Source organism: Muscardinus avellanarius, assembly GCF_963383645.1.
Source record: "Muscardinus avellanarius genome assembly, chromosome: 9".
Taxonomy (NCBI): Eukaryota; Metazoa; Chordata; class Mammalia; order Rodentia; family Gliridae; genus Muscardinus; species Muscardinus avellanarius.
Window position 1 is genome coordinate 14,807,991 of NC_137795.1, and position 13,864 is coordinate 14,821,854.

A 13,864-nucleotide genomic window follows, 5' to 3' on the forward strand; every position below is an offset into this window, starting at 1 on the left:
TCGAGGCTGGCTTTGAACCTGCGATCCTCCTGTCTCAGCCTCCCAAGTCCTGGGATTACAAGTGTGCGCCACCACGCCCCGCTCCAACTTTATTTTTTTATTTTGAAACAAACAGCAGCTCACTAAGTTGCTGAGGCTGGCCGCACACCTGCGATCCTCCTGTCTCAGCCTCTCAAATACTGGGATTATAGTCGTGCGTCCTCAGGGCAGACCTGGGAATACTTGAGAGAGTTTCCTGGTCTGGGTTATAGAAGTTGAATGTTGCAACTTTCTGTCACAGAAGAAAATGAAAACCTAGAGGTTTCTTGCTGCTATGATCCATCTGAAAAACCCAAGCAGATGGTCAAGCGATGGTTCCCGCTCTGGGTGGGTTTGTTGCTCAGGGTGGCCGTTATTTGGTGGGTACATTTACTGCGTCTTAGATACAGCTGCTTGCGGCGTCAGCTAAGGTGGAAGTTGGGGGAAGCAGGTCAAATCGCATGGTGCTAAAGCCTTCCAGAGACCAAGGCAGGATTTAAGGAACCTCCTCTTTTGAATCCACATTCTGTATACTCTGGCCTTATTTTTAAAACATAAGCATAGTTCTTTACGAAAAAGTGATTTCATCTTAATTGATAAGAGTTGCTCGTTTTCTGGGGGTTATAATTAGAGCTGAGCTCAGCGTGGCGGGCACTAGGCAAGGCCCTCGCCTCCTCCGCATGGCCCACGCTCCCCTTCAGTGCTATGTCTGCACGTCTTCCTCAGCCCTGCGACAAACACGGAATACTCCTTGTATATAGGTTGGGCAATAGTGACCTTTTATATTGCAAGGAATAGGAGGAAAATAGATATGTGCGTAGCAGTGAATTCCTTAAGTTATTTTTTGACCTGGCACAGAGAAATCCCCTGGCGCGGAGAATTCATGTGTTTGTATCTAGATCTGTATATTCTGTCTTAGTACCAGCTGCGTGGTCGAAACTCTAAGTAAAATTAAAAGTTTTTGATACCTAGGAAAGTAATTTTAGTGGGCAAATCAATTAGTAATGACTTTTGATATATTTTAATAAATAATAGACATATGGGTTTGCAAGCAACAGGATGATTCTGTGAAGATCTGTACAATATTGCATCTTTTGGATCTAAAAGGAATTTAACTTTTGCCAAATAAACTCATGCAAGCCCTTCCTTTGTGTGTGTGTGTGTGGTAGTGGGGATGGAACCCAGGGGAATTCTACCTCTGAGCTACACCCCTAGCCTGACTTTTTTATTCTTTATTTTGAAACAGGGTCTCACTGAGTTGCAAAAGGCCTCACTAAGTAGCTGAGGCTGTCCACGAACCGTGATCCTCCTGTCTCAGCCTCCCAAATAGTGGGATGACAAGCGTGCCCACCACGCCTGGCTTAAGCCCTTCTTTTAATTGAAGTCATAAAGCCTTGTATAAACTTCAGTATGAGAGATGTGTTTTTTGAAATGTTCTGGGCATAAAATGTTAGCTAGATTTTTTTTTCTCCCAGATACTTTTGAGTTTTAAAATGTCTGCATGAAATAATCTGCCCGGATGTTAAAAAGCTTCACCCCTAAAAGGACAAGATACTATATTTTTTGCGGCACCCTATCACCTTGCTGGGTAAAAGGAAAAAAAATGGTTAACATCATAATTGCATTCTTCTCTCTAAAAAATTAAAAATAATAGTAACATGAAATGTATTCCTGGGTTCCTCTGTCTTTTTCCAATAATAAATTGCAAGCCACTAGCAGTTTGGAAATGGTGCATATAAACCATCACTTTTGGGAGCAGTTGCTATATATTTTAAAAATACAGATCTTATTTTTATTGTACTTTTTTTTTTTTTTTTTTTTTTTGCCGGCCATGCATGAAGGTCTTCTAAAATCAGAAAAAGCCACTAGACTTGGATTTTTTGTTTTGGTTAAGTGATAAAGTGTTAAAGTCATTTATAATTGAGGAAGCTAGTTAGGATGTGGCTGACATGGATGGCCCACGTCGGGAGAACTCTAGGATAGAAGCAGCTGTCATTTTTGACTGCGTGTCACCCCCTGGTTGCTGCGAGTAGTTTGAGAGTGGGTCGTGTGGTAGTGTAGACAGGAAACCTCTCATCTGTCTATCTGAGCAGGCTACATTCTCTGTGAGAGAGGAAAGAAGATAAACCCAAAATGAGGACACCCGTGGGCCTCTTGGAATCCAGTTCTGAGCCTGTTGCAATAACACATGTACAGGCACAGCGAGCCATCTCCCACGCTAAGCTCTCCCTCTCTGGCTTATTTTTATTTTTTATTTTATTTTATTTTTTTTTTTTTTTGCAGAACTGGGAATGGAACCCAGGAACATTCTACTTCCAAGCTACACCCCCAGCCCTATTTTTTTTTTTTTTTTTGAAACAGGGGCTCACCCGCCGGGCGTGGTGGCGCACGCTTGTAATCCCCGCGCTTGGGAGGCAGAGACAGGAGGATCGCGCAGGTTCAAAGCCAGCCTCGCGGGCTGGCTTAAGAGACCCTGTTTCCAAATAAAAATGGAAAAAAAAATAGGTCTGGGAGTGTAGTCCGGAGATAGAAGGGCTTCCAGGAACCCCAGTACCACCAAAAAAAAAAAAAAAAAAAAAAAAAAAAACAGGGGCTCACTGAGTTGCAGAGGGCCTCACTGAGTAGCTGAGGCTGTCTGTGAACCGCGATCCTCCGGTCTCAGCGTGTGCCACCATGCCTGGCTTACCATGCCCTCCATTTTTAACAGTTGTCCTAGTACTGTGTCTCTATGGCCTTTTAAAACACTCTTGAAGGGTCCCTACCTCTTGGCTTAGAAGGCTTTCCGACAACATGGTTTTCGGGCATGTGTTTGAAAGTCTCTCTCAGCTCCTTTGACCTTCGCCTTTTCTCCATCAGCTCCTGCTGCTGAGCTGGGGCCAGGACCGCGCATCTGAGCTAACTTGCCCTGCAGAAGCAGGTTCACAGTGAAACAGGCCACGGAGGGGTTTTGTGGCTCCCTTGACGGTGGGGGAGGGGAGTCAAATTGGATTCCTGCTTTCCTGTTTAAACCTTGTTTTTTCATTGTTACTTGCACCAGTAACACTCTGTGGAATAATCATGAAAATGTGTAGGTTGGCAGCTAATTTTTGAAAAATGAAAAGAATCAGAAATGAAATAAGAGGGCTCAGAAGTTTTTATGTCCTCCAAGCTGTTTTGTGAAATGGTTACTCAAACCAAGAAGGTCCCTTTGATAGATACAAACACTTTGCATATGGCCTTAGCTGTCTCTTGGAACATTTCCTTTTCTAAAGATGATACGGTGTAATTCAGTGCTAGGATAGATTCGCAAAAATAAAATCCTCCAGTCTGAAGATGAAAAGACTTGTCTCTCAGCAAGGAAAATGCATTTTATTACAGAACGCGGTGTGACCCAAGGCATTTTAAATACCTTATGGGCTCGTTTTGTGGCCCCGCCCATACGTCCTCCCTTCAAAACAGGCATCCTGGAGTATTGAAGAGCCTCAGGAGTGACTAGTATAGCTGTATCTGTTTGGGAGGAGACAAAATCAGAGGCATAAATTTGGTCAGACAACCAGAACCTAACTGTATGGTAGACATCCTGTGGTGAAATCTGGTTTGATTGCAGAATATTACCAAAAAGTGATTATTTTCTGCTTAAAGATGAGTAGCACCCACTCTTTGTCTACCAATCAGTTGTTTAGGTTTTGGACCTCGCGCTGGGCTCTGACGTCCTTACACGCAGGGGTGATGGAGAGACAGCGTTTCTACCAGACAGCCTCTGGCTCAGATTGGAGCTGTGCTGTTCGTTAGATTCACTGGGCAGGCTCCTTCTCTCTTAGCTTCGGTTTTTCCATCTGTACAATGGGAATGGCAATCGTTAATTAATTAATTAATCCCTTGGGCTTAATTAATTATGAGGGTCAAAGATACACGTTTAGCAAAAAGGTCTGGAAGTCTGCCTCTACATCGGACCCTGGGCCAGGCTTCCCAGCACGGGGGCAGAAAAGGGAAGGTGTTCATTTGTTGAGGTTCAATAGCTCACCTGTTAAACTTCACGGGGTGCTAAAGAAAGCTAAATAAGAAAAATGTCCTTTTCTACTTTTTTCCTGGCAGATACAAGGCACTCGAGAAATGTTATGAAATATTACCACACAGCGGATACCTTATACAGTCTCAGGGGAGGGGAAAACCATTTTCTTAGAAAACAAACAAAAAAGATAGGGTAAGGCAGTTGTTTAAATCTCAGAGACTTTTTAATTTTACTTTTTTAATTTTTAATTTGATATTTATTTATTTAATATGTATTTATTATTTTTGCAGTACTGAGGATTGAACCCAGGGGCATTCTACCTCTGAGCTACACCCAGCCCAATTTTTTTTTATTATTCTTTATTTTGAAACGGGGTTGCATTAAGTTACAGAGGGACTCACTAAGTATCTGAGGCTGGCTGCAAACCATGATCTTCCTGTCTCAGCCTCCCAAGTGCCGGGATGACAAGAGAATGTGTTTTTTAAGGCCTTTGTAAGTGCTGTGAGCTCCAATGAGCAGGTGAATTTCCACTGACCTCTCAGTAGTTCCTTTGGAAGTTTGCCACGCCACATACTTAGCTGTTCTTGAACAGCCTCAAAAGTAAGAAAGTTGTGATTGTTGACAGCCGTTTGACCTTTCCTTGTGACTTCATTAACTCAGGCACAGCTCTCCAGGATTCTAGAAAAGGCCTGTGCTTCCTAGCAAGACCTGTGCAGTGGGTGCTCCCCAGAGAAAGCTGAAATGTGGTCTGAGCTCTGCCCCCCATGGCCCTATCTGCTTGCTGGACTCTGGGGAGCCCTTCTCTGGAAATTTGAGTTAGAAATGGGGGCACTCGGAGGAAATCTGGCCCTGGCTCCTCATCTGGAAGCAGCCACTGCCCAGGGCTGTTGGAAGCTTCTACCCCGGAGCTAGCCAGGATCAGCCCAGGTTCTGCGTGGTAGGAGGACAGTGGTGCTGGAGGCTGGTTTAGGAAAGGCTCCCAGTCCCTAGGGCTGGAGAGCGCCTGCAGGGGCAATATGTCCACACTTCTCTGCGCTGGTCCAAGAGCAGAGGGCCCTGTGCTTCGTGCCCCTGGCAGAAGCTTTGCTGCTCCCTCTAGGGCCAGCCTGGGAGCCTCTGCCTCTGTCCCGCTGGCCTGGGCTTATCTCTGCATCAATTACCCCATGTGCAGCGTTCAGAACTGCTTGCTCCAAAGAGACAATAAAAGCATTCATGTTTATAAGAACTGTACAGGTGTAAGGCAGTGGTCAGATATCGCTTTCTAGCGATTTGGGTTAGCTTTGGCCTCAAATTGTTGGGATTTTCCAGGCAAAGTTGAAAATCACGTTACGCTGCTATTAAATAATCATCCCTTCTGGGCATCTCCCTTTCCACATCTAAAGATGGTGATTTTTTTTATTATTCTGGTGAGAATCTGTGAACACACTCCATTACGTTCTTTCTCTTTTGTTCTTTCTTTTCTTTTCTTTCTTTCTTTTTTTTTTTTTTTTTTTTGCAGTACTAGGGGTTGGAACCCAGGGGCATTCTACCTCGGAACTATACCCCCAGTCCTATTTTTTTTTTTTTTTTTTTTGGTGGTACTGGGGTTCCTGGAAGCCCTTCTACCTCGGGGCTACACTCCCAGACCTATTTTTACATTTTCATTTTGGAAACAGGGTCTCCTAAGCCAGCGCGGCTGGCTTCGAACCTGCGCGATCCTCCTGTCTCCGCCTCCCAAGCGCGGGGATTACAAGCGTGCGCCACCACGCCCGGCCCCCCAGTCCTATTTTTAAGTCTTTACTTTGAAACTGGGTCTCACTAAGTTGCAAAGGGCCTCACTAAGTAGCTGAGGCTGGCCTCGAACCTGTGATCCTTTGTCTCAGCCTCCCAAGTACTTTACTTATGAGAGTGACTGCTTCAACATAGTGGAAGCAGATCCTTTACAGTGGAAGAGGGTTCTGTTTTCTATTTGACCTTCTATGTAGCTTCCATGTGGGAGAAGAGGGGCTCAGTAGGTGCTTTGTGAAATAAATACAGGGCCTCAGATGGGCGTGGTGGCACATGCTTATAATCCCAGTCCTTGGGAGGCTGAGATAGGAGGATCGCAGGTTCAACACCAGCCTCGGCAACTTAGTGAAGCCCTCCAGAACGTAGCAAGACCCTGTTTCCAAATAAAAATATGAAATAGATCTGGGGTATAGGCCATAGGCAGAAGGCCCTTGAGTTCCAGTCTCAGTACCACAATAAATAAATTGATTAACTAATTAATTAATACCGAGCCCCAGTGAGACTCCAGGAATTTGTGGCTACCAGAGGTGGCTGGGATTTATGTCCTGCTCAGTCAGCCTTTGGGTGTGGTGACCCGGGAGAGGCCAGTCTCTTCACATTGTTTACTATCCCTTTGGTCTTGACCTAAAAGCTGCTGCTTTTATGCCACAAGTCTGCCTTTCCATCCCAGGAGATGAAAATTTGGAGTGTGGGAAGTTTTTGTCCATCTGTTTGGTTTTTGTGTCTACATTTTGTTGTTTGGTGGTGGTGGTGCTGCTGCTGGGGATTAAGCCCAGAGGAGTTCTATCTCTGAGCCATACCCCATGCCCTATTTTATTGTTTATTTGGAAACAAGGTCTCAGTAAGTTACTGAGGGTCTCACTGAATGTCCGAAGCTGGCTCGAACCCGTGATCCCTCCTCTTTCATTCAGCCAAGCATCACAGGTGTGGGCCTCTGCTTGCAGCTGGGGAAGTTTCTGGAGCTTGTTCATCCATGGAACTGGCAGGGCCCAGTACAAACTGAACTGTGGACCCTGGACCAGAATTCATTAGGAATTTCTGCACGGGTTGATGGCCTACAGGACTCTGAGCAGGGGACACGTGTGTGCCCGGCCACTGAGCACAAGTCCCTGATGCCAGAGAAGTTTTGGCAGGAACATGCAGGAGACCTAGAGTGGGGTGGAGCATCCCCAGGGCCCTCCTTCTGCAGCCGCTGGCCCTGGGGTTCAGTGGCAGTGTGCAGCCAAGCTGCGTGCACAGGGTGGAGCTCCTGGCCTGGACTGCACTGCTGTCCCCAAGGTGCCCACACTGCACGTGCTCCGTGGGGTCCTCAGTGGTCATGTTGTCCCTCCCCCTGGCTCCTTCAAGAGACACCTACATCTTCTCTGTGAGACGGCTGCCTCAAATAGGAAGTGGCCACACAGCAGGGCCTGACTGGGACCAGCCAAGGGGTGGATTCTAAAGATTATGGTTTGTAACAAGTCTCCACATTTCACTGCCTGAGCAAACGTGCTGGTGAGTCCAGTGGAACACATTGTCCATCAGTTCTGCCCACACAGAGAACCCAGTGGGTCCCCACCACCCTGTGGCAGGTGTTTCCCCATGCTATGGCCTTTAGCTGGGCCTTAGGAAACGGTTGTCGTCATCTTCTCCTTCTCCTTCTCCTTCTCCTTCTCCTTCTCCTTCTCCTTCTCCTTCTCCTTCTCCTTCTTCTCCTCCTCCTCCCCCTCCTCCTCCCCCTCCCCCCTCTCCTCCTTCTCCTCCTCCCCCTCCCCCTCTCTCCTCCTCCTCTTCCTTCTCCTCCTCCCCCTCCTCCTTCTCCTCCTCCACCTCCCCTCCCCCTCCCCCCTCCTCCTCCTCCTCCTCCTCCTCCTCTCCTTCTCCTTCTCCTTCTCCTTCTCCTTCTTCTTCTCCTTCTTCTCCTCTTCCTCCTCCTTCTTCTTCTCCTCCTCCTCTTCTTCATTCTCCCCCTCCCCCTCCCCCTTCTCCTCCCCCTCCCCTCCCTCCTCCTCTTCCTCCTCCTCCTTCTTCTTCTCCTCCTCCTTCTCCTTCTCCTCCTCCCCCCTTCCTCTCCCCCTCCCTCCTCCTCCTCCTCTCCCCTCCTCCTCCTCCTCCTCCTCCTCCTCCTCCTCCTCTTCCTCCTCCTCCTCATCCTGTACTGAGGATGGAACCCAGGGGCATTCTACCTCCAAGCTATACCTCCAGCTCTATTTTTATTCCTTATTTTGAAACAGGGTCTCACTGAGTTGCAAAGGGCCTCACTAAGTAGCTGAGGCTGGCAGTTTTCTTCTTTTAATTGGAACTAACTTGAGTATAGGGCATCTGTTAAATAAATTGAGTGATCCCAGCTATTAAACTGATGATGAATATTTGTTAAATAAAGAGGCATACATTAAGTGAAAAAGTATGAAATAGTACATATGCAAATTTATTTAGTGTCCTATTTATTTTTTTAAAAAGCACAGATAGCCGGGCATGGTGGCGCACGCTTGTAATCCCCGCGCTTGGGAGGCGGAGACAGGAGGATCGCGCAGGTTCGAAGCCAGCCGCGCTGGCGTAAGAGACCCTGTTTCAAAAATATAAAATAGGTCTGGGAGTGTAGCCCGGAGGTAGAAGGGCTTCCAGGAACCCCAGTACCACCACCAAAAAAAAAATAAAAAAATAAAAAATAAAAATAAAAAGCACAGAAACACACATACACATGATTATGGGTTCTAAATAGTTAGAAATTAAAGAAGTTGTAAAATCTCTATCAATCACTTAACAAACAAAAAAGATTTGAGTTTCCACAATGCTTCACTCGGCAATGCTGGGGCACAGCTTTGTGATGTGCCATGGCAGCATCCTGTCCTCATCTTCAGAAGACTGGAGAGCTAGACCGTTCTCACTTCAGTCTTGTTTCTTTATAATTGTCCAGACAATTTCAGAAGAGTCGGAGCATTTTGCTTTTTTTTTTTATAGCAAAGGTGTGCAAGGCCCTGGGCACGTGGCTTGATCCTGCCTGCCTCTGGGGCCGACTGGCCTTGCTTTAGTTGCGCACAGACCCTCGTTCTGGGACTGAAGCACACAGGGGCCACTGGTCTTTCTCCATCCTATCGACCCCGACTACACTCCTACGCCATGCACCAGCCTTGAAACTCGTGACACTACTCAGACCAGTTAAGCACCTTTCAAAAAATGATGTAAACCCCTCCCTGTCCCAAAAAAGAACTTTCCTTTATGTCCTCTTCGTGACTCATGCTGGTCCTTCCGAGTTGAAAACCCTCATTCCCCATGCTCCATGCAAGACATAAAAGATGGCCAGGCACAGTGACACATGCCAGTAACCCCCGTACTTGGGAGGCTGAGGCAGGAGGACCACAAGCTCGAGGCCAACCTGGGAGATGAGACCCTGTCTTGAAATTAAAAATGAGAAAGGGCGTAGACATAGCTCAGTGGTAGAGAACCCCTGGGTTTAATTCTCAGTACTGCAAAAATAAAAAATAAATAAGATATTAAAGATATAAAGATGCATATAAGGTTTATATAATATATACTGTGTCTATAAAATGCATATATAAAATGTGTCATCATATATATACATATACGTATATGTGCATGTGTGTGTGTGTGTGATCTGTCTTGATAGATATCAAGCCACACATTTTTCAGCCCAGTTGGGGAGGGTAAGGTCCAGGTTTCTCCTAGAAACAGGTCTCAGCTCTCACCCACACAACACATCGGAACCAAAGACAAAGAGCTGGCTAAGAAAATAAAGGGGAGAGTCCGGGTGTAGACTTCACAGCCAGCCTCAGTTTGCTGTTGGGGGATGACCTCCCTGAAGGCTTTCGCAGTCAGCGTAAGGAGATATTCCTGAGGTCTGATGGCCACCAGTTTTTACCCAGGAATGCCACGGGCCATGGGACCTGAGGGCTCCAAGTTGTGGGCCGTGAGTCCAAATGCTAAACACACCAAAACTCTCTTCAACCCGGCCGCTGCCCCTGCGGCCCCCACCTGGAACCTTCTCAGTGGCCACCGAAGGGCAGCATCCTCTCAGTGGCCACTGCGAGTCAACATCCTTCCGGCTGGTGTTTGTAAGTTTGAGCCACTCTGAGGAGCCAGGGGTCTGGGGGCAGCACGGGAAGGCCTGGACCTCCTCCCGGGCTCGTCACCACTCCGGGTGCCAGAGTCCTGGTGGAGTGTGAGCCGGGCTGAGGAAGAGGGAAGACGACGGGAACAGACGTGCCCGCGTGGCCCATCTGCCAGGCTGGAGGTGTATTCATTATTGATGGAGGTAGTGTGGTTGCCGCTCAGATATGCAGCCCTGCCTGGGTAAATGAGACATTCTTCAGCAAATTGCTTCGTTTTCTGATTGCTGATTGTATGCGTGTCACCAAGCTGACTCAAGGTTCATCGATGCATGCTCAGTAAATTAGAAAGAACATAACTATGGATCAGCCAAGAGAATGAATTCTGTGCCTACAATGACCCAGGGCCATTTAATTTTCTGCTTAATTTTGTTGCCGTCCGTTTGCATTTTGGGTTATTATGCAGTAGGAAATTAACAATAAATAACAAATTTGGTCCTCCTGTGCTTGTAATGATATTTTTATAAATCTTTGTAATGCTGTTTTTAAAAGGATCAAGGTCTGCACCAGTCTGATACTCCAGCAAGTATGCGAGAAGGAAAACACATTATTCTTGCTAGATAACCTTGTTGTTAAATAGCACAGGGGTCCTTATCTCTCTCTCTTTCTCTCTCTCATCTCCTTAGTATTTTTGCTTTAAACTAAAAATCCCTTCCTCTGTTCCTCAGGTACCCCGAAGACAATGGATGCCGATGATGGTCAAGACCTGTCCCAAGTTTTAGGTGAGAACTTTGAGCCACCTGTGTGGCCAGGAGCGGGGTCTTTGCTGTGCTCATGGGGAGGCCGAGGGTGGCAGTTCCCTAGAGAAAAGACCAGGGTGGAATCTGTGACTATGTTTATTCCAACTTTATCGATGATCCCAACCTGAGGACCTGAACAGAAAAACCTTCACCATGAAATTAATTTTACTGTTAAATCTGAGAGTACATTGGAAAGGATTCAATACATACTGAGCTTTTCGGGGAAACAGTGGCAGATGGGCCCACCCTAAAGCCAAACACGTGGTATTTAAGAGAGGAAGAGGGAGGGCGAGGGAGGGAAGGCAACTTGACAAACCACAGTAACAGTAGTGCCAGTTCAGAATCTCTGAGTAGTCCTCATGAGTCGAAACTGCTAGTACAGGGCCCCTGGCCGTGTATTTGTTTTTCAAGTCATGTTGTGTGTAGCTCTGCTCATCTTAGGAGACCCAGGAAGTGGAGGATTCACTGATGGCGAACTTCAGGGTGGGTCTCGGACTGTCTGGCTCAACTGCACTGAGGATGGTCCTCTAACCGGGGTGGAGGGTTTCCTGGGCCACACACATGGGCAGCCCGCTTCCCCTGGCCCTCCGTGTGGATAGGACCGGGCCACCGCCGTGGCTTTCTGGACGTAGGAGTATTTGTTTTTCTTGTATCAGAGCCTCATGAGCTTTATGGCTGACCCCAGAAGACGCCTCCGTGCGATGCTGAGTGGCCAGCGCCTCCTGTGCCCTGACGGAGCTGCCCGCGCCTTTGACATTGTGATGTGTCTGCATCACAGTCTAAGTTTGAAATAGGGTCTCAATGAGTTGTGGGGGGCCTCTCTAAGTAGCTGAGGCTGTGAACCACGATGCTCTGGTCTCAGACTCCCAAATGCTGGAATTACAAGTGTGTGCCACCACACCCAGTGAAGGCCAGTTTTTAAAATGTGGCGCTTGGGCCTTTAGCCTACAATTAGGAGAAGTAGAAATTAGCCAGCTGATCTGACATTGTTTTTATTTGATTTCTTTCTTTTCTGTGGTACTGGGGATGGAACCCAGGGGCATTCTACCTCCGAGCTACACCATCAGCCCTATTTTTTATTCTCTATTTTGAAACAGGGTCTCACTGAGTTGCAAAGGGCCTCACTAAGCAGCTGAGGCTGTCCACGAACCACGATCCTCCTGTCTCAGCCTCTCGAATGCTGGGATTACAAGCGTGCGCCACCACGCCTGGTTTGATCTGACATTATTTATACAAACTAAAATTTGACATATTCTGCAGACTAGCAGCTCGTCTGATGGAATTTGCCTTAGAAGTGGACTCCCACAGGTGCAGCCAATACTGAAGTGTATGCTCTTTGTCGTGCTGGTGTTACCACTTAAAGTCTGTGGTACATTTGGCCACTTACACATACAGCTCTTGAAAATGAGGAGGACGTGAATATACAAGTACGAAGTCTGAAATACATGGGAAAGGGAAAAACCCTGCAACGTGAACCCATGCTTTAAAAAGACAATAGAGACCAGGTGTGGTGGGTCACTCTTGTAATCCCAGTACTTCGGAGGCTGAGAGAGGAAGATCCAATTTCAAGGCCAGCCTCTGCATCTTAGTGAGACCTTGTTTCAAACTAAAGAATAAAAAATAGGGAGTGGGGCTTGGAGGAAGAATGCCCCTGGGTTCCATCCCCAGTACCGCAAAAACAAAATAAGTAAAATAAAATAAAATGAAACGGTGTGTTTTTAATTTAGCCAGATGTTTCTTTTGTTATTTCAAATGTAATTTTATTACATTTCCTCTTACTCTATTTGAATACCTGCTCTCTCACTTAACATAATGTTCAGAAAAAGAAGGGACTTTTTTTTCTCTAATATGATCAAGCTAGGGAATAGGAGGGATAGCAGAGAGACTCCAGAAGACGGGGAGACCCTCAGGGAAGCCAGGGAGGAAGGGCAGGGGAGGAAGAAGGCAGAGGTTCAGAGATGGAAGGCTCAGGCCACCACGTGTATACGTGTGGATATGACATTGTCAACCTGGACACTTGGTGGAGGGGGGCACCAAAGACTGTGTGAATGTATGCCAGTGTCGACATGATCCACATTATGGTGTGAGACTATAGTGCACCAATGAAAAACTGAAATAAGAGCAAAAGAATAAAAAATAAATACCTGCTCTCCTGTGGCCTGCACACGTATGCGTCTAGGTGAGATGGCGCATACCTCCTAGAAGGAGAGCCCGGTTACCACTTCCACCCATGTTTCTGTGGTGTGGTATGGGTTGCCCAATAATGCCGTAAGTTTATGTAGCATGTTAGACTTCACGCTTGCTTTTATTTTTATCCTGTTGTCCACAACCCTATGAACTGGGCCCAAAACATGCTATAATAGCTTCCTCTTCTGCTTGAGGACAGATGTGGCCCGTCTCGGGTTGGCATCCGTTGTGTGCTTAGTTAGACCAGAGTTATACCCGCCTTGTAGCAGGTTCACATTTTGGGATGTGTTGGCTAACACTCTTTTTTAGTGTGTGTGGTACTGGGGATGGGACCCAGGTCCTCCCAGCTTCACTCCAAGCCCCATTTTTTATTTTTTATTTTAAAACAGGGTCTCACTGAGTTGCAAAGGGCCTCACTAAGTAGCTGAGGCCGTCCTTGAACTGTGATCCTCCTGTCTCAGCCTCCCAAATGCTGGAATTACAAGCGTGCGCCACCTGGCTTGGTGGCCTTGTTTTGTGTTTGGAATTATTAACTGGACCTCTGTGTTGGCAGTGAACCTGTAGGAACCATTTTGCCTACCAGGAAGTCATGAGTTTTTCTTGTGGCGATGTGCTAGCAGTAAGAGTACATCCCTGGGTTCAGATGCTCACTGAGAGGTTAATGTCTCTGTAACCTTGGCTCACACTGGGGGGCTTTTAGGCAAATCAGAGGACCTCTCAAAAACCGTCGCTGAGTTCAGGCGAGGCAGGCTGAATGCAGACACAGCTCTTGGAGGCATGTGAATACGTCCATCTTTCTTCCTTCTGCTTCTGAATCTTTACTCCGTGGCCCTGTACACACTGAGGCTGATTTTTTTACCCTCCCGCTCTCTGTGTGGCTTCTTTGCACAGAGAGTTCCTATTGATTGGTCTGAGCTCTGGTATTTTAAGATCATGATCCCTGCTGCTTTCACTACTCTGTTTCACCCCCCATGTTGAGAACAAATAAAATAAAAGTACCAGGACACAAGGTGAGGGACAGTGGAGAGCTGGCATTCAGGACACAGAATTCAACA

General features: G+C 46.9%; 1 protein-coding gene across 25 annotated transcripts in view; it reads left to right on the top strand.

Annotated features, from left to right (window-relative positions):
• Window positions 1-13,864, top strand: part of IKZF1 (IKAROS family zinc finger 1) — a gene marked incomplete at both ends in the record, with an annotated part of 93,990 nt that overhangs the window by 7,816 nt on the left and 72,310 nt on the right. For 14 of the 25 annotated variants that reach the window (XM_080701614.1, XM_080701618.1, XM_080701617.1 and 11 more), the window contains one exon: window positions 10,565-10,604. The exons of 1 other annotated variant lie outside the window; for it this stretch is intronic. In XM_080701614.1, coding sequence (XP_080557740.1) covers window positions 10,565-10,604 — 40 coding nt within the window. Of the gene's footprint in view, window positions 1-10,550; window positions 10,605-13,864 lie in introns of those variants that run through there. 10 more of the 25 variants (XM_080701595.1, XM_080701606.1, XM_080701613.1 and 7 more) reach the window with 1 other exon arrangement.